Raw genomic sequence first — 27,019 nt, forward strand, 5'->3', positions numbered from 1 at the left:
CTATGTCATCTTATTATTGAAGCAGAATGATCCTAATCTTCTGTCTAAAATTCCTGTGATTATTTGTTTGCACATCCCAGGAAGCAGTTTTATTTACTTTTTCCTAAATTAAAAGATTTTGCGTACAGCAAAGGAAATTACTAATATCAATAGTTTACCTCTCTAATTCTCTGCCTCTTCCTTCCAATCTGACTTAAAAATTTCATGGACTGAAGATGGATCTCAGTGCCCAGCTTCAGTTTTATTACATGGACAGTATTTTAAATATTTTTAATTCAAACAAATGAGCAATAAAATTAGTGCTAAATAAAGACATTTCTGATGTACATTCTCTGTGTAGGAGAAATACCATTAGTTTTTTTTCATTCCACAGAATGCCGTATATTTTAATACTGTGAATTCACTCTTGTGGCAGACCCTAGCTATTTTTACATCCCTATATGCATTCAGCATGTAATTATGTTGCTGTCACAGCATATTAAAACAAACATTAAATATACTTGCACATCATAGTAACTGGGATAAACTCAGTATATGATACAACCTTAAACAAAACAGCCAAAAGAAACAAATTATAATTGTCATTACTTAAGAGTCACTACCTTGGTCTGAATTACATGGTGACCCATCATATGACCATGCATTGTGGTAGCATCTACTAAAATGTATTCCATTCATAAACAATAATTCTAATAGAATTTAGACTAGAAATTATAAGCTAAATTACATTCCTCAAGATTAAGGGGCCATTAATCTATTATGGTAAAATGACATTGTTTCCGTTTCAAATTTTAGGTTATTACTATGAAATCCCATCTATTGGAGCCATAAGAATAAACACACAGGTAAGTGAGTTGGCCAAATCCAGATGCAGTTTTAACATGCAGAAAGTGGAGTAATATATGTTTGTGGATATGTTTGCTCTTCACCTCTGCTAAAATCAATTAAATTTTAAGATACACTACATTAAGAAAATATAAAAAAATTAGAGTTTCTTCTACATTGAAGGGATTATTCTCTTAAAATGTTCTACTTTTTATTTTAAGTGGTTGCCGAGAAAGAGTTTAAAACATTATCCCTGTTACCCTGGCCCAGAGCAGCTCGTGTCCTGGTCACAGCACTGCTCACATTCACCTCCTCCAAAGCAGGCTGACCACGGGCACACCATGGAGTGTCTGAAGTTCTGAAGTGCTCTGTGTCCTTCAGGCCTTTGCACAAGGACTGAGCTTGTGGCTCAGCTTTCCTCCAAGTTTTACATGGTCCCTCAAACTCTGATGCTGAGACATGACAGCAATTTCATCATAAAGTTCTATAAAACCAGTAATTTTTTATAAAGTGTCTAGGCATTCACAGTTCACCTTCTGCCATGCTTTCTGCATGACCCAAAGGGTTTTTATCACTGCTGTGGATGTATGTGAGGGGATAGCCCTGCTAGAGCATCTGAACTCATGTGGGTGCTGCACCACAATCCTGCTTTATAGGAGAGGTACCTGGATGGATCCAACTCTTTCAGAAGAGATTGTACTTCTTTCCTTCAAAAAGAATGTAGGAGCATCTTAGCAGACTTGCATGTAGATAAACAAAGGCACAGGACTCTGAGATTATATTATGAATTCCAGACTGAAGATGGACAGTGTAAAAGAACAATTATTCTTTTCAATTGTCTGAAAGTCCAGATACTCACATGTCCAGAAAAGCAGAGAAATATCACAGCAGTTCTTTGTCCTTCCAAGGCCAGGCATGACATTTTTTGGCAGAAAATAAGAATCCTTTTTTGGCTTGAATAAGAAACCTTTGATTCTGTTAAACTCTTCCAGACAGTGTCTGGCAAGACATATCTCTAATAAGATCAGACAAGTAGAAAAAGTTGATGACTGAAAAAAGTTTGATGGCATCCACTCCCAAATAAGTCCAGAAACCTGACATCTCATAAGATCACCAGCTTTAGCCATACTCGCAAACTGAAGAAAGACAGGAAAAAGAGGTTTTATAATTCTGATTTTTGTTATTCCAATAGAAGTTACACAAATTGTTGCTCTAGGAACTTAACATACCCAGATGTTACACCACTCACCCTCCATTATCCACTCTTTCTTCTGGGTTGATGGTTCTGTAATCTGCTTGCAACTTCTTTATGTCATTAGCAATTAAATAAAAATAGTTGTAATTCTCAGTTTGTGGAAAAAGTGTGGTGGTTAAGAGTGTGTAAGTTCTGTGTGACTGGGAATGGAATACAGGAATTACCTCTTCAGTAAATACTGCAAACTGAAGACTTAATTATTTTGTGGTACAATTTTTAAGAAGTAAATAAATGCTTCTCCTGTAGTAATGGTGACTTTTGATTTCCTTTTTTCCCCTGATATTTTAATTTTTATTATTTAATTATTGTTGATTTTAATATAGCTTGTGCTCTTTGATCTAAGAATTGCCTTCTGATGAGTTCATTACACTTTTTAACAGGAATATCTGGATGTTTTGGGAAGACCAATGGTTTTAGCTGGAGAGCAAGCCAAACAAGTCCAATGGACAAATGTCTATCTGGATGCTCTGGTATGATCTGTATTTGTCTCTACTAAAGTAAGAATTTTAGAAAATCAGTAACTATGTGGGTCTGCTTTCCCACTAATCCAATTTCTTACAGTTCCAAATATGATATTCTTGTTTTTCTAACATCTATGCTGATTAATAGAACAGCCACTAGGAAGAGATCTATTTATAATGTGCTGGTCTTACTTGCACCTAGTATCCATCTAAGTGACCTGAAATTTAGCAGAGAAAACCAGTTTATTCTCTGCAGACTTTGAAGTACAGGCCACTGCTGTTCTCAGCTTAAGCAAAAAAAAAAAAAAAAAAAAAAAAAAAAAAAGAAGCAAATAGCTTTCCATTGTTGTACCTACAGCAGTAAAGGTCATTTGTTACATTTCTGGTGTGGAGGAATTCTTAGAATTCTTAGTTTTTCCTCTTTTTTTTTTTTTTTTTTCCACCTCCCAAGAACATTCCAGGCAGAATTAAATCTATCAGTATTACTAAGTATTTGCACAAACTTTGAACTTGGGTTGTTGTAATTGCTTTCTCGCTCAAGGTAATGATTTCTTTAACCTTTAATTGGACAGTGTAAATAATGCGGATATAAACAAAAACAGTTATGAAAAGCTTTCTTAGTGCTGAATTTATCACTTTGGTCTTGTAAAACAAACATACTCAGGAAACTACAGGAGGAAAAGTATTGTTAGAGGAAATCTAATCTCTTGCTCTGAATAACCTGCTTTTGAGGCAAAAATTACTGCAAAATGGTGATTTGGACTCACGTATTTATCCATGCTCACGTAGCCGTGTAACGTCATGTCAAAATGCACATCTTCCATTCCTGTAATTATTTTTTTTAATCAACATATAATTTTTACTGTCAATATAACAGAGCATGACACAGAGGAACTAGTTTTTCATTGAAATTTCAATGTCCAGAAGTTCCTTAACTGTGTTTTGTTTGTTATTTTTGAGGTACTTACTGGAAACATAAAGGATGTGATGACAGAAGTTCTTATGCTCTGTACATATCCTGTTGTAAAGCCAAAGATAAATTTGTAACTAGGAATAGAGATCTGTTGATTCAAGTAAAATAAGTGACACCTGCAGGCATCTCTTTTGTTCCTTTATATACTCAGTGGGTTCATTCAGTCTTTCCTTCAAGGTTTTCTGCCTTCATGTGTTACATATGTGTGCTTGTGGGTATAAAATTGTATATTTACAATTGTATACTCACAAACACACATATGGCTTACAGGACTCATCCCTATAATTTGGTTCTTACTGTCCAGTGACTGTTTTTGTGGCTAAGACTAAAGTAATGCAAAGTCTATTACATGAGGCCACATTAGTGCATAAATTCAGGTTATAAAATTCTGAAGAGGAACTTTCATTTCAGTCTGGCTTTCAAGACTGTCTTAAATAATTCAATGTATTTGTAGCAATTCACAGCTCTTTTTTAGCCCTGTCCCTTCACATTCTATTTCTGTGTTGCTTTGGCTTCATTTTCAAGATAATCCAAGAATTTTCAGATACTTTTAGGTTTACTAGTTAGGCAAAATTTATTCATAATTGTTATCCTTTCTATCCTTTCTAACTTTACCTTCTTTTTTTTTTTTTTTTAATACTGGGGAGATGGTATTATCCCCCATATTACATCCCTCTCCTGTTTCATTATGTATCTATTCAATGTTTCTTCTAAATAATGTCTTCTCTACTGATTCATCCCTATTTCTCTTACTTTCCTACAAAATCCACTTCGCTTTGCTTGTAGCTTTACTAACTCTGACCTTTCACTTGATACACAAATGTGAGTTCATGAAGGATGGTGTAAAATTCAAAAAGGTGCTGCTGGGCTGGGAAAAGAGAGAACAGATTACACCACAGTGCATTCATATGGTGATCTAGCTTTTTTTTTCTTTTCAAGTAAAACAAAGGGAGAAAAGAGATAAGACGCCTCAATAAACTAGATAGAAGGAGAGTAAGCATAAATGAAGGGGAAAAGTTTAAAATTAAACAATCACATAAAAAAAAGGTAGAAATCTCCCTATGGACAGTTTGGAATAGAAAACTAAATTTTCCTGGCTATCTGAACATATGGGGCTCTGGATCCTATTTTCTGTATGATTTGTGAAGAGTACTAAAGGAAAACCAGTTTTCTTATATCTTCCCAAAAAATGCAAATTCCTTTTCTCAGTTGCCTCAGTACCAGAGGAGACTGATTTTGCCAAGCCCATATAGACATTATTGCACACCACTCCAAAGCAGTGATGATAGAAAAAGTAGAGGAATTATTTGTTGTATTTTTCAGTTGTTTTTCCCTGTATGTGTTATATACCTGTTGTGGCCTAACCCCAGCCATCAACCAAACCCCCACTGGTGGGGCTGGGGAGACAATCAAAAGGGAAATTTGTGGATTTAGACAAAGACAGTTTAATAGGAAAATTAAAGCTGTGCCCACAAACAAAGCAAAACAGAGAATTAATTCACTGCTTCCCATGGGAAAGCAGGAATTCAGCCATCTCCAGGAGAGGAGGGCCCCATTGCACTGAAAGGGACTTGGGAACACGAACACCATCACTCCAAATTGGAATTTACTATTTCTAAGCTTTCCTTTCCTTTCCTTTCCTTTCCTTTCCTTTCCTTTCCTTTCCTTTCCTTTCCTTTCCTTTCCTTTCCTTTCCTTTCCTTTCCTTTCCTTTCCTTTCCTTTCCTTTCCTTTCCTTTCCTTTCCTTTCCTTATCCATAGTTTTATGCATAGTGGATACTGTAGCTGCAAATATATTTTCATAATATTTAGGTTTCTTGAAACTTTTATATCCTAAGTTGTTGACCATCATCAATTTTAAAAAAGATAATGTGTGGACAAAAAAATTTATAATTCCAACTTTTTATTCATCAAGTCAGTAAAGTATTATTTTCTTTTTTACAAAATTGAAAGTAATTGTTTTTTACAAATACTGAAAGTAATTGCTTAGCTACACACATTCTTCCATTGTTCTAATATATCATGTCTTAACATTTGCTTTTTAACTAAAAATCTTTTTCTCCCTTCTTTACTGGTTATTTTTTAGGAGCTGGGCCTTGTGATTACAGGAACTCTGCCTGTCTTCAATCTAACAAGGGAACAAAATGGGAAAATCGTAAGCTTTTCATTCAAAGAAAAAAAAATAGCATTTATATATTAAATTTAATATTAAATGCCTTGAAGTACGTGTATTTCCGTAGAATATTTTGCAGTGTAATTGTCTTGTACATCAGAAACAAAGGGGTCATATCTGCTTATCTGATCACCTCCTGGGAACAGGAAAATACACTGCATTATTTTACCTTTTGTCATTCTGAGTTTCAGGGTGTGACATTCCACTATCTCCACTGTCTCTCCCTCTGTCTTAGTGGCAGTGGGAATGCTCTAAGTGCTCAATAGATGGGAAGTAGATGATGATATTATTTAGACCTTTCTAAGAAATAATGTCTAGATAAATTTCTAGCAAATCTCTGAGGCTGTGGCATTTCAGGGTAAAAGGCAGTGATGTAGAAAATATAAATTAGTACATCATTAGTAATGATAATGGAAAAGAGCACCGTATTTAGATTAAATTCTAAGTGTTGAATAAATAAAATTTCCCATTCCTATTACTGTCTAACATGGAATCTGTGTCCTCTTCACAAAACAAAAAACAGACCTGGAATATGCTTGAACAATGTGTAGTAAAATATTTTACTTTTGTGTACTCCATTCAGGTCAAAATATACAGAAATTTAGACCAAATATTATTTGATTCAGTTTCTCAGCTATAACATAGAATGAATCAATGAGGTTTTGGCATTTCTTTAGCTTGCTTTCAGAAGAGTTTTCTTAGCTTCCCTCAAAAAAAGAAAATGCTTCTTAATCTTATCTACAAGACAATGCCTGGAATTGTCTCAGTCCTCTTCAAAGTGACAGACTACTGATTATCAAAGGATGTCATTCTGAGAATTAAAACAGACGTGATCTAGTACACATGAGCAAGAAGGGAACTCCAATCTCTAATTGAGATACTCAATTTGTATCTCCACCTTAATCTATTTATAGACTGAAAGATTCCTCCTCAAGCAAATTTTACAAATTTATTTTATATGGAAAAGGGATTCAGGTCACACTATGTAAATGACTGCCTCCCTTTTTTGTAGTAGAAAAAGAAATTATTTGCAAAATAACTTTACTGCCTGAGTCCCTGATTTCAAATGCTGATGATTCTTTTATTCACTGGGATTTTTTATTGCATTGGAATATTTTTCATTGAGCTTTATACTATAGCCCAAAGAGTTAATTGTTTTGAGGTCTCACTTACCAGCTGCCCAACATGAAAAGTGCTGGTGCTGCTAGTTTAGTATCTGCATAACTGGCAATATTATTGCATCACTTTTGCTTTTAGCTGTTTTGTTCTTACATATATTATTTAATCTAGGAAGGAATCCATCTTCAGAAATAATTTTCATATTCTATATTAAATTCTAAATTTATTAAATTTTATTTTGAATCATTTAATTTAAAATATTCAGAATAGACACATAACTAAATAGGCAACTTCACAAATGTATCTGTCAAGAAAAACATGAAGGCAGAAATACAATTTTACTGATTGTTCCAGTTATTCTGCATTGTAAATATATCTAATACATACTAACATTTTTGAATTTTGCCAGAATCAGCTGATTCTTGGAGTAATGGGGGTGGATGTCTCTTTGGAGGACATAAAGAAACTGACGCCCCGATTTACGGTGAGCTGCTTGCACTGGTGGTTTCCCATCACGTGTGTTTAATGTGTGATTTCTGGGCATGCTCTTTCATAAGTCATGCTGCAATGACTGGATTTGAGTCAAAATACCAGCAGGCTTCTTTTCATATATTCTATTCTATTGTTGTTCATTTTCTGGTGGTTTTCTCTCCAGCCATATATGTGTTACTGTGTGATTTGTCCATCAGAGTGCACTGTGTAAAAGTCAGCTTTTGCATTGGGGGATGTATTACAAGTAATTATCTTCCTGTATCTTAAGGCCCTGCTCTTTAGTTAAATGTTTGGTTCTTAATGCAGAGTGCACGATCATTTCAGCTGAAAATATTTGCCATTTGTCTAGAACATCTCTTTCTAGAAAATTTTTTTAATATAGGTGTCTGTCTGTATCCTACTCAATATGATTGATTTATTTATGTAGACATCTAGCTGTGGAATTTCTATGAAAATAACTGGTGCTGTGGAAAACAAAAGCTGGGGAGGAAAAGGAGCATCACAAGTTTACTGAAGGCAGATGCAAAGTCCTACATTTAGAATGGAATAATCCCCCACCACAGCTCAGGCTGCCTCAAAGGGCAGGAAAGGACTTGGGAGTCGCGGTGGAGGACACACAGCACATAAATTAGCAGTGTGCCATGGCAGCAAAAACCAGCTGTGCACTAAACATCTGCATCAGTACACTGTCCAGATTTGATTTCCTGAATGGTAATAAGTACTCAGGCCCAGTGCAGAGCTACTAAGTTGGCTGGGGGGTCTGCAGTACCTGGTACCTGGAAGAAGCTGAGATGCATTTGAGATGATGAAGGAGCCTAAGGGTTAGCTAATGGGAATTCTGGAGAAAATGGACCTTAACACTGCCTCAAAAAGAGGCTACCAGCATAGGTAACTAGAAATTCCATTTCCAATGGAAATTCCAGCTGAAATTAGGGAAGAAGGAGAATAGACTGCCCTTCCCTGAGGTTGAGGAATTTGCACAGGAGGTATTCAAAGAATTGAAACCTAGTCCAACTTCTAAGTTGATTTTTTTAGTTGGACTTTATTTTTTAAGTCGGACTTCATTTTTTTGCTTTCAGTGAGAGGTTGTACCAGCTGACCTTCAGAGGTTTCATCAGCCTAAATCATTCTCCAAGTTTATGATCCTAAAAGAGTAAAAAATTAAGAAATTATTTTGTCTGTGTTAGTAATCTTATACTTCACGATGCCTGAGGCGTCTGTTTTCCACAATGTGAGCATTTCTTGAAAACTATTAATTACCCTTTCTTCATTACTTAAAACCATATAATGCTACATTTCATTTCTTTATTCCAGCTTTGTCCAAATGGATACTATTTTGCAATTGATCCTAATGGGTATGTGCTACTGCATCCAAATCTCCAACCAAAGGTATGAAACACCTTCTAATTTACTTCTCTATATTAAGGGGATGTTGTCAGAAAAAATTAGAAGATAGAAGACAGCAATAGTGAAAATTCTCCGTTTTGTCTGTGTCAGGAAAATCTGTGGTGCATATATGGCTTCATCCAAATCCACCAGCTTTAACATATATCGAATTTGTTTATTAATAAAATAAAAATATGTATATTTTGAATGCATATTTATACATGTGAAGCGTTTTAATATACTTATTAACATTAAAACAATTAGTAGTAGTTGTAATATCATCGTGAAAACAGTATAATCATTATGAAGCATCTTGAAGCAAACTGAGCTTTTATGCACCTTTTTTTTGTGATGCTTTCTCATTTAAAAGATTGAAATTTTTGTACTTGCAAAACCAAAGAAATCAGAGGAAAACACAATGTATTTTACTTGAATTGTTGTATTTATTTATTTGGTTGTTTTTTTGTTTACCAGAGCTGAAACCTGATCTCAGAGTTAGGATGGATTTAGCTGAGCACCCCTTCCCAGAACACTAGAGTTTTAGTAGATTAACCTGTTTAAACAAGACAGAAGAAGAAATTAAGCATTCATCTTAGCATAATCATTTTAGTGATTAATTTTATTCTTATTCTGGGAGAAGTCAGCTTTGTGAATATTTGAATTAATTTCCTGGTGCAGTAATTAATACATTTGAAATCTTTTGCCAAGTGTGTAACACAAGAAAGAAAAAAGTGCTTCTGAAGAAGAGAAAGAATAACTTTACTGTAACTTTTAATGAGATATCCCTTTTGATTTATTTTAAAAGGCACTTCAAAAATAGAAAGGAAAACCATGGAAAAGAAGGGTTTTATATAGTCTCCATAACTGAGCAGGACTTCAGTTTCTGGCTATCCGCATTTGATTTTCATGTCTTAAAAAATGGAAGTTTTGATAGTTTTTCTTTTGTGAATTCTTCAGAGGCAAAAATCTGCATCATTACTGACCCAATATTTTCTTAATTAGAGGTTATTAGTAATTGGCCTATTTATCTTTCCCTTGTATGCAAATTAAACTGTCTTTTCATTCATAGGAGTAATGTAAAAAGAAGCAAGGCAATAGTCTTATTTTAGACCTAATCTTCTAAGAAACTGATGGACTCTGTTCATCTCAGATGTGCTGTTATCCTGCACTGTTGCCTCACAACGTTGAAGATTAAAAAATTCTTTTTAAAACTCAGCTCATCCCAAATAAATCTAGGAAAACTGAGGTGGATTATTAGGATGCTAATTGTCATGGTTTCTCTGTGTAATTTTCCTCTTAAAAGGATATGGAAGTCCTGAGATGTTTTCCCTTAATGCTCAAAACTTTGATTTAGAGTATGTGTAAAACAGGATGTTTTATAAGTAACAATTGTTATGTTGTAGAACAATGTCTAAATGTAACATTAAACATTTGAATTATTATTTTTATTGTTGTTATTAACAGTTACACAGACTAGAGTTTTCCACTCCCAGTTTGTGTGGGGTGGTGCATGCTATTCAGGCTGATACAGGAACTACAGTTTAAAACTAAGTACTCAACAAAGACAGATGTATTTAGAATTCATGGACTTTCTTTAACATGTCATATTAATTTTAGTTGAACCTCCCAGTAGCTGTTAAGTTATTAACAAACATCATTTTAACCCTTTTTGCCAGCAATTTTTCAATAGTTGTAAAATAAAACATAACTACGTCTTTACCTTTGGAGAGGTGAGGGCTTCTTACACTTCCAATTCTTCCTTCTTTTGAATGTCTTCTGCTTTCCTTCTGAAAATCTATTTCCTCAAATCACAACTGGTTCAACACAATCAATATTTTGAGAAATTGACTTGAAGTTTGTAACGTTGTTTGCACAACTGAGAAAAGTCAACAAACAACAAATTCAAAAGCACATTAAAATAATTCAAACCTTTCCCATCATGTTCTTATTTGCTGAAATATGTGAAAATTATGCCAAAGCATAACAAGAAAACTTTTAATATGCATCTTAATATAGTTTTAAACAGCTTAAATAATTTTTATGTTTGTGTAATTAGCAAGTGTTTTTATAGTACTTAATTTTATGTTTTATTGTCAATTTTCTTTGTGTGTGTCCGCATATATGCATATATTTTTCCCACTGTTATGGGGGAGAACAGGTGGATGCACCACCAAACAAACGTAGTCACTGAAGTGAGTCCATTAAGCATGTATTAACAAGCTAAATCTTAGTTACATTGTGAAAAGATTAGAATCCTTCTCTTCATTTTTACTGTGGTTCTGATCAAGACCCATTTAATGGCAGACCTAAAACTCCATATGCCTTCAGTGAAGCCCAATATTCTTTCTTACTGTTTAGGGTTATTTAAGCAGCTTAGGAGGAGCTGGGTTTTAGGATCAAATATAAATAAATAGTGAGATATTCTCATTCTATATATTATTCTGTCAGAATATGTGGAAGGGAGAGCCCTCTGTTAATTTTATTCACATTAACATATGTCTGATTTTTGTTTCCCTATCCTAAAACTGTGTTTAATTCTGGAAGAGAGCTCAGAATTCATGATCAGGGTGAGGGGTGGTCTCTGCTTGCAGTAGTAAACATGCACTGGACAGCACAGATGTTGAGAAAACATTCCCATTCTATACGTAGGCTATTAACTAAGAGTGCAAAAATATAAATTACTGCTTTTTTGTTACTTCAGCAAATTGGTGTGGGCATACCAAAAGTTAAATTGAGAAAAAGGAGACCCCATGTACAGGTAACTTTGGATGGAGGTGATTAGTGCATTAGAATGCATAGACCTGGAAATATAATTAGAAAGCTTCTGCCCTGCTTACTAGGAAAAATCTAACTAGAGAACTGTTTATTGTGACAAACAGCTTCCAAAGCATGAAGCTTGCATCCTTTCCTGTTTAAATAATAGAAAACATGCTATTGGCTGTAGTGAAGGGCATTCCATTAAACTATGATGCTTTACTAATAGGTGCTAATTAGAGTCGTGCTGTAAAAATTCTTCTTCAGATTTTGAAATTAATTTGAAGAGTGGAAATAAAAAAAGACTACTTGTGCTGGCTTTGCTTGCATAAACCCAAAGTCAAGAGAAGATCAGAGGACAATTCTTGTGACTTTATTGCCAAGTTTTATTGTACAGTGTATGCTGCATAAAATTACAGAATATGAGTTGTTCAGGTTTTTTTTTGGTTGTTTTTTTTTCCCCCTGGGGAAGTCAGAGTAGGGAATATGTTCTATCTGCCATTTATTTATCTATATCCTAAATTTTCTCAATTTAGCAGACCCAACTGCACAGAATTAACTGCCATTAGCCTGAACAGTGTAACTAGTCATGTTTATGTAATGCAATTCCTCAGCAAAAAACATGTAATGAAAATTTAAAAATCACTAAAGGAATATATTAACTATGTAACTAGAAAAATAATAAACTTAAACATGGTATATCAAGTTTGATTTCTTACACATATGGGAATCTGTAATGCAAAACTTGTGGCCTGCACAGCAACACCAGTAAAACATGGTGTAAAATCCTGATCCAGGTCAGTGATTTCAGCAAGTATTGGGTGGCTGTGTTTATAACACGTGTAGAAGGCCACCTCAGGGCTGAGTTTTTGTTTGTGCACTGGAGAAATCAGCACTGAATCATAAAAAATCTTGGTTTTCTTAGCACACCTGGCTGCTGAGCTTGCCATGGTGTGTCTGGCTGCTGCTGGGTTTGCCAGGCAGTGCCTGCTGCCCGGGGAGGTCAGCACTGCAAAAGCTCTGGGCTCCCATCCCCTCCAGATGCTCCTCAGTTTACCTCTGTGACTTTTTTCCATCACTTCTTTTAAAATTCTTTTAAAAGCCTAGTAGCCTTTGTCTTCACTAATACTGCAGGTATGAGTAAGAACTAAGCTCCTGCAACACAGCAAACAAGGTCATCCATAGAATTTGTGAGAACTGACTTCCCAAAACACACAAAAACATTTTAGTTAACTTTTTTTTTATGTTGCTGCACCAGTTCTTTCTTTCTTTGTTTCCTTCATGAGTTGTCATTGAAATTACAGATCCTTGCCTTTATTTGTCCTGCTGAAAATGGATTGCAATCCTTTTGTTTGCATGCTTCATTGCTGGTGATTTATTTCTGTTCTGTTTTGTTAAGTTGTGCTGCTGAATATGGTGGTGGTGGTGAGCTTATTCCAGTCATGTTACGGGCATGACTGGATAAAGAGAAGAACAAACTGAACTGTAAGTTTGTTTCTTCGTGGCTTGGAATAAACCCCAGTAAATGGCAACCTTGGAAAGAAAAATTATGGAGCCCAAATACTGGTATAAACATTCTTGGAGAAAAGAGATATAAAGGGGAATTAGTCTTCCCTTTTAAAGTAGCAGTGTAGGAATTTTCTGTTCTAGCTCTTAGTGGCTGTCTTTGTGCCTCAGGCACATCTAAGAATGCATTTATACATAATTAGGTTTTTTTTTGCCTATTAAAAGTGATTAATAAGTATCATATAAGAAATGTGAAGTGATATAATATAAATCTTAAAAAGAAGAACAGTTAATGCATACTTGAATTTTTACAGAATTAAAGTTTGCTATTTTGTCTTTGGGACTCCTTGACTATGACTAGCCCAGGTTATCATTTGAAATGAGTATTGACCTTGATTTGATGTGATGGCTTTATTATTTTTTTTCTTTTTTTTTACCATTTATTTTCTTCTCTGTTCCTTTGTGTGTTGGAATGGAATGTGAACTTCATAAATGCCTCCTCTGCCATGCCAATGCCTTCATGCATGCTGTTTGGGTTTGACCATGCTATTCATTATCCATTGCATGTAAGATATATAAATTTTTATTTATTTTTACATTTAAGCCTTTTGTTACTTATTTTGAGAGTGTAGATTTGTTGGGAGGGAAAAGCAACTGCAGAGCAATTGAATAATTTTGAATTAGTAGGGAGCATACATTAATGCCATTATATTGAAGTTGCTAGTTTTATCAATCATATATAAATAGATATGCAAAAATTTTCTTGAAGTTTTCAGTAAATATTTTAAAGAAATATTTAGAATATTCCCAGAATCTTTGTCTGCAGTCTTTTCAGTACATATTCTCTTCCTGAGAATAAATGTATTGTTTTTTTCTTTTAGCAGACAGTAAGTCTTGTTAAGAACAAGAATGATTCTGTATAGCCAGAGACATGTACATTTTGTCCTCAAAAAAAAGAAGAAATAATCTTCTGTCTTCTGGAACTATTCTATATTACAATCTTGAAAATAAGAGCTGTTGTTAAGCTCTTAGTACTCCAGACTGTTACATGAAGGCATCTTTTACCATTTGTTCAGGATATTACTTGCTTCCAGTGCATACATGTATTGTGATGAAACATGTATGCATTCCTTGATAGAGCAGTCACATGTACATTTGTCATTTAGCTTTGCCAGAGAATGCTAAGATATGAGAAATATGATTGTAATTTTGAAGGAAGGGACTTTAGTCTACCTTTAATCTATATGTCAGTATAGGAGAATTGCTGAAATCCCTTAATTTTATTTTTTTTTCATCTTCCACTCTGAATGGTTAAGTAATAGATCCCCATACTCCTTGTTCTAAAGAAATGCACTTGCTTTTAGGGGGTGCATTAAATAACTACTGGGTGATGAGGATGGATTATTTTTACACCACACACAATATAAAGTCAATGGGGCTTAGGAGAAATTGCCAGAAAAAAATGTTGGATTCCAACTCATATGGAAGATGGCTCTGGCCAAGTAAATGCAGACTGCAGCTGAGAAAGGAGCAGGGGCTGGAGGGTGGTCTGATCTACTTCAGCAGAGCTACACTGGCTTTCCAGAACTCCTATGGGGCCAGGGTTTCTACAGATGTAGATCACCAAAGTTCTCTCTGCTCCACAGTTGAGGGTTTACATCATCAATGTTCCTTGGGTCTGGAAGATTGGGTTTCAGTATTTCTGTGCCACAGGTTTCCATCTTCTAAACGGAGGTAACAGTACTGATGTAAAGAGAAATGCTTTTGAAACTCCAAGGTGTTCAGGGAAGTCCTGCAATGCTGACAAAAAAAGTGGGGTTTATTTTTTATAAACCCCAAGTAATTGGCTGTAATTGCTGCCTTTTTGAATCTTGAACTGTAGTCTATTCCCACCTCACATCAGCAAGCCTGTGTTGTATTTTGCTCTTGGTAAAATTGCAGAGTACAGTTGCCCAGCTTGCTGGTTGGGTGGAAAACTCTCCCAAATTTCTCTCTCCTTTCTTGGAGCCAGGACATCAAGTGAGAGATTCATATCCTCTGCTTCCTCTGCTTGAGCCCCACACATGACAGGCTGTAGACAGACACTGGCAATTAGTATTAATTTGATTTTCACTTATCCAATTAACCTCCCTGTTCAACAAAATAAAATAAATGAGAAAGGGCCACTAGTAATGCTACAAGAGATTAAAATAGACGGGTAAGTAAACCCAGTAAAGTAGGCTAATTTGAAATGAAGGGATTAGAGTGGTTTGTGATATTAAAGTACTCTGTCTTTATTATTTGATCATTTAATATCTTCTGCTTCAGAATCCTAAATCCCAGGAACCTGTTACGCTGGATTTTCTAGATGCTGAATTGGAAAATGATATTAAAGTTGAGGTGAGATTACCTGGTTTCTTAGCTCCTGTTGCTGTTCATGTTTCACCATGTCATAACTGCAAACCAATCAATGTTCTAGATTTTGAATAGGTATCTATTTCAATATAAATCTGAATTTTAAATTTGTCTAAATATAACTTTATATAGAAATAAAGTTATATTTAGACAAATTAAACCCCAGCATTATTCATAGGCAAGGGCAATGTATTATATTCGTCTCATTTTGAAAACCACCATGATTGCTACTTAAATTCTTCTTCATTAAAGTACCAATTCCTGAGAAGGAAGCTAGAAAAATTTTTCAAAACACTTTTTCATAACACTTTTTAATAGAATATTTACCTGAAATATTTTAAAAGTATTTCCCTATTAATGCAATATTGTTCCTGTGACAAAAAAGAGAACTGAGAAACAAAGTTAAGTGTGGACAGCAAATTAATTCCTCTGTATATTTTTCAGTTACTGATTTTGTAATATATTCAGAAGTTATAAATTTTTAAGATAATTAGTTATTTTTCTGAAATCAAATTAAAGGCTTTTAAACATTTTACATCTTTAACATATTTTTGACTGGAATTGTTCTTTTATACTGACAGTAATCACCCTGATTTGGTATCTGTTTAATTCTGCCTTGAAGTTTCTTTGAAATGGCTGCTTCAGAGGGGAGTTACTCTTGAACTGGTACAAAAGTATTTCTGTGAATCAGTGCTACTACCTGAATCACACAGATGTGCTGGGAGGGACAAGAAATGCTAGGCAAAGCTTCTTTTCATGCAGAATGAAAACTTCATTTCACACAGAATTCATTCTCTCTCTGTCACTGCCCAACATCAAGGAGTTTTATGGCATGGTCTGGCAATTGAAAGTACATCAGAATTGTTGCTTCTTAACTCTACTGATTTGGTATATATTTGGATAAAACAACTTCTAATTGGAAAAATCAGAAAATTGTAAACAAAACTTTTTTTTTAATAGTTGTGACTTCCATTTGCATTAGCATTTTCTGTGTTTTTAAGAAATATTTTGGTCACTTGAATGATTATTCATGTTACATGCAAAACCTACACTTTTTCTCTTTATTTCACTTTCTCCTTTTCTTCCTTGCCAATAGATTCGGAAAAAAATGATAGATGGAGAAAGTGGAGAAAAAACATTTGAAACACTGGTCAAGTCCCAAGATGAGGTAAGATAGGAACCCAAAGAGTTACATTTACAAGAATAAACCAAACCAGAAAAATAATGTGACATGGTGAAATGCTGTGATATTCATTTTGTAATGACAATTTGTACCATTTTTTCCTTTCAGATTTGCTAGTTTTACTGGCTTATAGTAAAAAAATATGTACTTAGGAAAAAAAGAATTGTTTTGTTTCTTGGTTTCTTTGGTGCATCATTAATCAGGCAGTTGTTGATGAGGTCTTACACTCTGTTCAACAGGAAATGGACCCAGCCTACTTCTGTGCATGAATTCCAAAACAAAGCGCTTAATTTGCTTGCAGAGATGTGTGAGGATGGGTTTGGTAGTTTATATTGTGGTTGAATTGGAAGAAAATTGTGAGAAAAAAATAATAAAGTAATATTTTTAGCCATAAATGAAGACTCTTTGGGATAAGCAAATTCATCTTACAGTTATATCATGTACTTTCTGAGCAGCTTGTTGAGTTCTTTATTTTCTTGTCCAAAATACTTATTCCTGAAAAACATTGCTACTGTTTTCTCTAATATGCTAATATACTGTTTTCTAGCAATAGGAAATACTCAGATTTGATATGGGTCATTACATGGGTGCCTACTTCATGGGGACCTCAGTGAGAAGAAATCATGCCTGGTGTGCTGCAGGAGCAGCTCTGGCCAGAGTGTGCCCCACAGTCACAGTTCCACAACAGCTTTTTGGAACTCTTTTGCTCTGACCATAATTCAGTTTGAAGATATTTAATTTGATGACTTAGCAGACACTGCACAACCCACAGATATAAACTCACTGTAACAATAATTAGAAGAATGGCTTGCAGTTAATTCATACTGACTTTCCCCTTTTCCCAGTGTGAAAAGTGCCCTTGCCTCCTTTTAGCGTTTCATGCTTTCTCACAGTAAAATGCTAAAACCAAGCTTTACAATACTGCTTTTCAATCTCTGGGTAAATCCTGCCCTGTGAAAAAATTGTGTTTTTTCCTGAAGCGTTCCAGTGTTGGAGGATGGTGCACAAATAGGTGTTTTCTGGGGCAGAGAGGCAAAGCCCCAGTGGATGCCAGCTCTGCCCCCTCCCCTGTGTCAGGATCCCATGCAGTTTAGGATGTTTAGGATGCCACCAGTCTGTTCCCTTAGGGGAAACTGGGTCATTCCTGTGCCACTGTCAGGGAGTCCAAAGCCCTGCTGGCATCTGAGATGAGGATAAACTGCTGCTGAAGGAAGAGACTCCATGCTGGCACATTTTCAGATTTATGTTGTTTTGTTTAAGGAGTGTCTTTCCAGATCTATGGGTGAAAAAGGCTCTGTGTAGGTGGTTGGAAGAGGAAGGGTTAGAAGGTCACAAAAATACAATAATATTATTATGGTTGTACAAGAAATTGCATTAATGGCAAACATTTTGAAGAGATTTCAGGCTTTTTGTACATTTTTCAGGCTCTGTTCTACACAAGAACTGAAATAGTTAGTCCTGCAACTCTTTGCCCAAAGAAAGAGGGAGGGAAGTGTTGGAAATGCTGAAGTCAGTTGCAGAATCTGGGCAGGAGGGAGGATGTGACATCCCTGGGTGCATGAGAATGTGCCAGTTACACACGGCCCAGACCACAATCTGTGTTGGAATAAAATATCCCCAGCCTTTGATCCCAGATGTCTCAATGCCAATGAAATTAATTATCCTCACCTTCCCTTTCACCATGGCCCAAGATTTCTTCCTCTACCCAGACCTCTGTGAGAGAAGAAAGGAGAAGCCAGAGCTGGCTGGCTGTGATGACTGCTTCCAGCCATTGCAGCCCCCAGCTCCAGGCTGCTAGAACCAGAAAAAAGCTGCTTTAAACCACGGGCCACGCATGAGCCATGCATCACTTAGCACTTGATAGCTTCATATATTTTCTTATAAAATGGGCTGATGTGGTCGGCTGCTCTGAACTGACAGTTGCAGTCTTCGGGCTTAAAATTGATGTTCTTTTTGTTTTGCTTTTTTGGTTTAAGTTTGCATCGCTCTCCTTTTGTGTTGCAGCTGGCCCCAGCAGTGTCTTGGGAGATGACTTCATCCTACAGCATAGAGACTGGGCTTGTAGCAAATGTGGGTGGGGTGCTCTGGAGTCTCCAAGGCCTCGGGGGCTTTCCAAGGAACAGAGGAGATGCCATAGGAACAAAAGCATTGCCACATTTGGCAGCAGGGGTGGGCAGCAGTGAAAACTGAAGGGTCACAAAAGCTGCAGTGCCATGTGTGAGTTCTTGGCAGTGATCAGCTGGGGATGGGATGGGCTCAGAGTGCCCACTGAGGGAGTTGGCAAAGGGGAATGGGAGCTGAGGTGTGAGGATGTGTTATCTGCTGGGTCTGCTTGGGAGGGAGCTTTCAGCCAATTTGCTTTCAGGCACTGTGACAATGCTGGTGGCAACAAGATTTAATTACAGCCCCGTTCTTCTCTTCCCTCCCCTCCCACCTTGGGCACTGTTTTATTCTTGTGGGGCTACCCATGACACTGTGCCTGATTTGGAGGCACCAGGTTCAGGTGGCTGACTTTAGCCTGAAGTACACATTCAGTATAAATAGGCTTCAACAGGAATCTCTTCAACCATCTTTTTACCTTAAATACAAAATGTATCAGAGTACAAGACACTGTTATATGCATCTTCTTTCTGATTTTCTTTGATCTTTTTTTTTTCATTTTCTTTCATCTTTTCTTAATTTTCTTTCAAAAATGAAAATAATAAATTATTTTCCTGTCATGCTTTACTGAAAAGCAGCAGCCAGGTAATGAGAGACTTTGAATTTATTATTGTCATCCAAGTCACCTCTTTTCCAAATGGTCATTTTCTCACTATCCTTTTACCATAGGGAAAGAAAGAACCCAGAGGTGTACCTGTGGTACCTTTCACCAATGTTTGCAATGTTGCAGTGCAACAGCTGTACAGTCTTCACTGCTGGCATACTTACAAAAATTTGATTGTTAAAGTAATAATATGTTGCAGCTGGCATAATCGTACAGCTTTCAAAGTGGAAAACTGAGTAAAACAATGTCAGCCAGGTGGATTCATGATTAAATCTATGGGGAACTGTGGGACTGTGCCTATCGTGCTATTTTTCATACCACAAGAAAACAAATGGTAAAGATTATCCTAATGTATTAAGTTTTTTTAAAAATAAACATTTATTTCAATGTTACATTTTTTCCCAAATTCAAGACCTTCCTAATTAGATTGGAAACACATGTTAAGTTTAGCAGGGGGTGTCTATACAATCAGAATTACCAGACTGTGCCTGTAGATATGATTCAAATAGAAATTCATTAAGCCAGTGGTGCTGTGACCTGAAAGGGTGGGAAGGGTGGGCTATGGGTGGTTTTGTTTTTAAAGACTTACCTACAAAGACTTTTTATAACTGAGGGGTTTTTTTCAGTCTTTTCATAGTTTAAGTGCAAAATTCTCCATAAAAGAGAATGCATTTTCTATCAAATTTGAATCACACATTTAATGGTTTGTATAGGCCTGGCTAATGTGAAAAATACAGGTCAGGTTTGTCTGATTTTATTTAAATTTAAGTTTACTCATGTTCAATTATATGGTTGATTCTTTTGCAAAATGTAAGTTTGGAATATATTTAAGGAAAAGAGTTGCAGCTCAACCCATGATTTTAGCAAAATAAATAGAAATACAAAAGATTTGTACTTGATTTTACATAGTATTTTTCGAAGAAAGGTCACAATTATTGAAGCTCCTTAGTTTAATAATTCAATTTTTCACCAAAATCTCTTTGTAGAGGTATATTGATAAAGGAAACAGAACATATACATGGACTGCTGTGAATGGCACTGATTACAGGTAACTCATTTCTGTCCACTGACTTCCTTTGTTTATTTAAGTGTCCTTTTGGTTAATTTGGGTTAATATTTTTAGCATTACAATTTTTATACTGGCTAAGGTGACATTGGTGTGTATATTATTTCTAATTCATTTAAGCACACAACATTGTAGCATTAGAAGGAATGTTGAAACATTCCTTAACATTACCCAAAACAAGGAAAGGTTTTCCAAGTCTCAGCAAAGTTAAACTACTCTAGTTAAAAACTAAGTGGTATAAATATTGAGTCAAATTTTGACCAAAATGCTATTTCTGCTATGGTGAATTATAGCAATCCTCAGACAAGCTGGATTCCCATTTCTGTTGTATCCTGCACAGGTGTACAGTCACTGAGAATTCAAACACTAATTTGGATGTAAATGCAAACAAATCCATTTTAACAACAGAACATAAACCTAGGATCTTCTATTCACTATCCCATTTTTCTGTTGAACTGCCTCTATCTTTATACTCTGTAAGAAAAGGAAATTTTCATCAGACTGCCATCTAGCAATCACTAGAGAAATACATTAAATTTAAATGACTTCTTAATTCTGCCTGAGCTTCCTGGCATGGGATATAGCAATAAATCCTCGGAGTATCCTTGCAGAAAACTTATTAAACATAAAATTATAGATTTTAATTAGCAATTTCTGCTAGCATTAACTGTTAATGACAGGTGCACTGACACTGATTTCCCTAGAGGAGAATTGCTAGAAAGCTATCACTAAATATTCAGCAATCTCACTCATATTCTGTATAAATTGCAAATGTGTCACTAAAGGTCAGCTCATTTATGGGTCAACAGTGCAAGATTTTTAATGTTAATTTCTGCAGCTCTTCATTAGGAGCTGCTGCAGTTCTGCATGGATGTAATCCAAGTGTAAAAATTAAGGATGTTACTTAGGAGTTGATGATGCTTATTTAATGATTACTCATATCTCCTGTCCTTTACATGCATTTTTAGAACTGAACTCTTCTACATATGTGTAGAATATAGCTGCAAAAATAATTCCTGCATTTTTAACAAAAATAATTTTAATATAAAAGAAAACTTTCCAAATGCTCTGCAAATTTTAAATATTATCTACAATTATGTCCAATAATTATTGGTGGTGACTACATGATTAAAGAAAACAATTTTTTTGGATCCTGAATGCAATGGATGCTAATGCAAGTATTGCCAGATGCATTTCCTGGAGAATATTGTTGGTTGTTTTACTAGTGAGAGTCTCTGGTTATATGATGTGTGCAGATCAGCACAGCCCTAGGTGATATTTTTGCAGTCAGTGATTACCATGACATGTTATATTGGGATGTTAAGTGTGTCAGAGGAAGATACAAAATTCATGTATTTTTTATTTATATTTATTTGGAAATGCCTTGTGTATCTGCTAAACATTACAGATATATTTGTGTTTATAAGTGTAAATAAGAATGAAAGTAAACTCAGGGACGATCAGGATTGGCATAAATGTACTTGTGTCTATTACTGAGTGTGAGGCTGATATTTCACAGTGTGAGTGCCTCATCTGGTGACAGTCCAAATTACAAAATTGTTAATTACTTTCAAAACACAAAGAAGCTGAAACTAGAAAACTGCTGCAAATAACATAATTGCTTTACTTGTCTCATTTCTGTTGCAGTTTGGCACTGGTGTTACCATCATACAGCTTTTATTATATTAAAGCCAAAATAGATGAACCTATAGTTCTAGCCAGATGTAAGTATTGTAAAGATTCCCTGGTATTGTCTGGTATTGCAAAGTCTCAGATTCACTTAAAAAGCAATGTTTGAAACTCATAAATTTTGTGGAATTCAGTGATGTTACCATGATGTACCCAAAATCTTCAGCAATGATTCTAACCTGTTGTAACCTCTGAGGTGCAAGAAATATTCTATAAAAATAGAATATGTGCAGAACATGTCAGTCCCACTGACACCCCTTCCCCTTGCTCTGTGCCTATAGAATCATTGCTTTGTGTATCCTCTATTGCTGTCATTTTAAGGGTCTGGATAAAACAGGGGTCTGGATAAAAAATTTTTATTTTTTTTTTATTTTATTAGTAAAATATAGTGATACAGACTGTAAGAGTATACCTTTTTTTTTTGTATTTTAGTTACAGTATAATATTTAGCAAATTATCTCTGCTAGAATGATGTGAAAGCCCTGTTTGGTTTGGGTTGCAGTTAGGTTTTATTTATTTTACAATTAGTTTTAGTGGATGTTTGCATTGTAGTTTTATATTAGACTGATTTTAAACCATTTACAGATTCTGAAGTGATAGCTGAAAATTATACTTGTCAGTATTCAAAGGATTTTTTGTTTTTATTTTTTTTTAGGAGTAGTTTAATTTTAGTCTAGGTAGTACACAAAATAGAACCAATCACAGCCTTGTAACTTTTTTCAGGTGTTGTGATAAATTTAGAAAAAGTATGTAGTTAAATAGAAAGTTTGAAAAACATAAAAAAAACCTCAGAGAGGCACAGATATTGTCAGTTTAGAGAAACTTGGTTAGCACTGCATCACTCTCTTCTACCATTGCTCCCACAAATGAAGAAGAATAGAGCAACTTTTAATAATAAGTGATTTATTTTGTAACTTTTTCCAATATGGAGTATTTTAATTTTTTAAGCAGAGAGTGTGATTCTCTTGATGAACTAGATCATCTGCTTTTTCACTTGTATCAATAAAACCTGCAAAACAGACCCTTGAAATAGCCACAGTGTATAGAAGGTACTGAGAAATAACTAAGAACCTATTCTTCAGTCTTCAGAGATGTTTGTCTTTTTTTTTCCAGACTACAGCTGTTTGTAAATTGAACCTTTGAATCTATGTGCAATATTTTTATTCAAGGGGCTGTTTGAATAAAATATTGGTTTGTGACCCCTTGTGCTTTACCCTGTTTTTTTCTGTTTCCCTGCTTTCTCTTTCTGATGGATAGTGACATCCAAAAAGGGCAAGTATATTCTTGTTGCTCAATTTCCTTCTGTTTACTGCAGTTGATATTTTTCTCTTATATTTCTATTCCTACTGGATATTCTCCTCTGTATTCCTCATCTCAGGATTCTCTTCATGATCATTGGGTACCATAGCAATAGAAAGGGAAAAACAAAAGTGAAGTATTTTTCTGTTTTCATGTATATTTTAATATGTTACTGATCTCTAATGCTTCTTTGTCTGGTCCCATAAGTGTTCAGTGATATCATCTATTAAAGCCATTTTTTTAGTAGGATTTACAGTGATGCTACAACGATTGAGAGTTTTACATTTTGCTACAGAAAATATTAGCAGTATTTTTCTTCATGTTCTAAAAACTCAGCATCATTTATTTGTATCAGAGTTTACTTCTAGGGAAAATATTTCATTTTTTTGATATTTGTTTGATATTTGAAAATATCTCATGTTGCGATTCTAATTAAATGTCTTAAATAAATTGTTAGCTATTATTTTACTGTTTATAGTTGTGCATTGTATATAATAATCAAGTAATTTCTTCTATGTTGTGAAATACTGAGAAGCCTGGAATTCATTAGGGAGAAAGTGTCTAAAACATTTCTTTCTAAATTCATGGATGCATGCAAAAGTTAGCCAGATAGTTTGATAGGAGAAACAATGGCAAAAATTCCAGTTTACTTACTTGGTGTTTACTTTTCATGTTTTTAGTTACAGAAACACTGAAGCCTGAGGATTTTGATCAATCTGGCTATACATTTTTAGCACCCAGGTTGGTGGATTTCCCAGTAATGTGTTATTTCTGCATCTGATCTGATTATTAGCACATGGAGAATACTGATTTGACCAATAAAGCTTCATTTGGTAAAAAATTACCAATCTTTTTTCATGCTGGAATGTAAATAGCATCATCAGGCTCTGATTTCTGCTCATATTAGTCAGAGAACTGCAAAAACTGATATTGATATTTTAATGGAAAACTTATTCACATCTGGGCATTTCTTGTGGTTCTGACTTCTAAGATTTTACAATTTTTTTTAAAATAGGTTTCATAATGCTGACCACAGCATATTTCCCAACTTCAAGACAAAGGGTTTCAAAGCTCTCCATTATTTAAATATTAGTAAATTTTCAATTAATTGAACATAAAAACTATTAAGTAATTGAAAATTTATTAAATTCATTAGTTTCCTGAGATTTTGGTTTTTTCATGTGAAATTCTACAGTTCTTTTTTCCCCTCTTAAGATTTTGCTTGCAAGGAAAACCTGATATGAACAAGACTTCCTAAAAATTGAGTTCCTCTAAAAGATCGTTATGATAAAGAAAGGGAATGATGTACAGTCAAGATAATTGAGAATTGTTGCATTCTTTTTTATCTGATAAATTTCTGTATACTTTTAAATTTCAATTAATAGATTGATTTCAATTAATAGATTGATTTCAATTAATAGATTGATTTATGTAAAGTCTTCTGTCTTAAAATGTATCCTAATTTAACTCTTTAATTTAATTTTTGTGAAAGACTGAATTTATTGAGAATTAATTGTACCAATTAGAGCTTCCAGCAAGTCCCTACTGTCCTACAGAACAAAGTCTATTTGATTTGTACCTTTGCTTAAATGTGAATATTGGTACAGTAAGGTAAATTCTGCCAGTGGTATCTCTGACTTATGGTAAGGTAAATAAAGGTTAATAAGATACCTTAGTCATACAGAATACTTGAACACACTTCTTTTATGTGTAAAATTAAATTCACATAAAAGCTCACTTTAAAAAGAGAGCCCCCTGCTTTACTGCTAAACACTCTTAACATTTTAATTAAAGTTGTTTAATGCCCTTCATCACATAATATTTGCCTCCAAGATGCCCAGTGACTTCTGCATTGCTTGCCTGCATTCAGTCAATTGCTCAATGATATATTGCTTTATTTCCTTATATCAGGGACAGGAGTTTACTCTTTGTCTGCTTTGCATATGTCAAAGCAAAGAGTGTTCATATGTTCATGTGGTTTGTACCCTAATAAAATTGCATTTAAAACTTCTCCGAGGATAGGGCCTTAAGCTATAAATGTGGCCTGAGTTGAGCAGGGGGTGTCTGTGTTTCACCAGGTTCTTTCCAGTACAGGTTAATCCAGAAGCAATTTAAATTCACTGGACATCATTTTTAGTGTATAATGATGTCCTAATATGTCCTACACTACTCTTCAGTTTCTTTTTTTCTGGGAATCTAATCCCTATTTCATGCATCCAGTTTTCTTACAATCCAAATCTTGACAAATGCTTAGGCAGGTGTTTGAACACTTTATTTTCTGTAGATGTCTGAATGATTGATATGGTAATCAATAAATACTGATCATGGCAGCCAATTGACACAGCAATACCAGCTACTTCATAATAGTTGTGCAAGCCTGCTTGGACTTTTAAATTTTCTGCTTTAGTAGCACAAGGGAAAAAAAAAGAGAAAACTGATGTTTTGTTGTTTTTCAGAGAATACTGTAACGATGTAAAAAAATCAGAAAACAACACTGAATTCCTATTAAATTTCAATGAATTCATTGACAGAAATACTCCAACCAGTTCCTCATGTAAGTACACTTCTCACCTCACTGAAATATTTCCTTAGGAAAATACCTACCCGTGGATGAGAGTTCATGCTCAAATTTTGTGGGTTTGCTTTTTCAGTAGAAATTATCTAGTGCTGGGATTTTCTATCAAGGTAGAGAGTGTAAACTTTGTTTTCAAGTTCTGGCATTATTTAAGAAAGTTTTTAGGACATTATGCATCCTATATTTTCCATAATTCCTCTCAGCATCTTGCTGAAGCATCAAACAATACTGGTTCATTTAAATACACTCCAAATGTTTTTGAGTTTGTATTTTCTTGCTTGAGCATAGCAGCCAGTCTCAAACAGACTCAAAATCTCGTAATGAAATCTTCAACCTGCTTTCTTGACATTTTATTCCAAAAAAAGTAAAGAAAATAAGTCCAAGGCTGAAATACCCAATAACCAGAAAAAAAGATAAGGAAGTTGTATTGGTGGTTCACAAACTGGTTAAAGAGATCTCACTTGGGCTTGAATAGCTGAAGACCACAAATCCATGTAACTGCTGCAGTGGTGAGCACTGGCCTTTGGGAAGGGATTAATTCATATTTTGAGATGAATTAACCTCTGTTAGAATAAATCTTAACCTCTGTTTAGAATAAATGAAGAGCTATTACCATCAGTAAGGTGCTAATGCCTCTTTCTCCAGGAAATATCAGTGTTTGAATTTAGTTTGGTACATATGCGTCTGTTTATCTTTATTAATAATTTATAAATACTTGGAATAACTTCTTTTTTTTTTTTCTTGTCTTCCTGACATCTTTTTGACATGTTGTTGTCAGAGAAAACTGGTCAATTTAGAAAGAATCTCTGTTACTGTGCTAGACCATGTAACTGAAGGAATGTCCACTTAGATGTGATAACTTCTCAGAAAAGTACATTTTTGTGTGTTTGTATGGGTGTTTGGTGTTGTTATAATAGAATTATCTTATTCATTGACACATTGCTGACTGACTGAAATTTTATTTGAATACCTTGACTGAGTCTTGGAAATGGAAACATTCACCTCCAGTAATTAAAACAACTAATGATAATTTCATAAAATTTAATAAGAAATGAAAATCCTTGTGTAATATTTAAGCAAATATTGAGAACACTTTTAGTGATTT

The 27,019-nt window shown here is 34.7% G+C and overlaps 1 protein-coding gene across 2 annotated transcripts in view; it reads left to right on the forward strand.

Moving 5' to 3' along the window:
• Positions 1 to 27,019, forward strand: part of CACNA2D1 (calcium voltage-gated channel auxiliary subunit alpha2delta 1) — a 365,213-nt gene that overhangs the window by 310,559 nt on the left and 27,635 nt on the right. The window contains exons 14-25 of one of the 2 annotated variants that reach the window (XM_059471496.1): positions 796 to 845; positions 2,461 to 2,550; positions 5,601 to 5,669; positions 7,216 to 7,290; positions 8,613 to 8,687; positions 11,386 to 11,442; positions 15,252 to 15,323; positions 16,435 to 16,506; positions 20,272 to 20,333; positions 21,999 to 22,075; positions 24,020 to 24,080; positions 25,796 to 25,893. In XM_059471496.1, coding sequence (XP_059327479.1) covers positions 796 to 845; positions 2,461 to 2,550; positions 5,601 to 5,669; positions 7,216 to 7,290; positions 8,613 to 8,687; positions 11,386 to 11,442; positions 15,252 to 15,323; positions 16,435 to 16,506; positions 20,272 to 20,333; positions 21,999 to 22,075; positions 24,020 to 24,080; positions 25,796 to 25,893 — 858 coding nt within the window. The remainder of the gene's footprint in view (positions 1 to 795; positions 846 to 2,460; positions 2,551 to 5,600; positions 5,670 to 7,215; positions 7,291 to 8,612; positions 8,688 to 11,385; positions 11,443 to 15,251; positions 15,324 to 16,434; positions 16,507 to 20,271; positions 20,334 to 21,998; positions 22,076 to 24,019; positions 24,081 to 25,795; positions 25,894 to 27,019) is intronic. The other variant, XM_059471497.1, reaches the window with a different exon arrangement.

The sequence above is a fragment of the Ammospiza nelsoni genome, chromosome 5 (assembly GCF_027579445.1).
Source record: "Ammospiza nelsoni isolate bAmmNel1 chromosome 5, bAmmNel1.pri, whole genome shotgun sequence".
NCBI classification, from domain to species: domain Eukaryota; kingdom Metazoa; phylum Chordata; class Aves; order Passeriformes; family Passerellidae; genus Ammospiza; species Ammospiza nelsoni.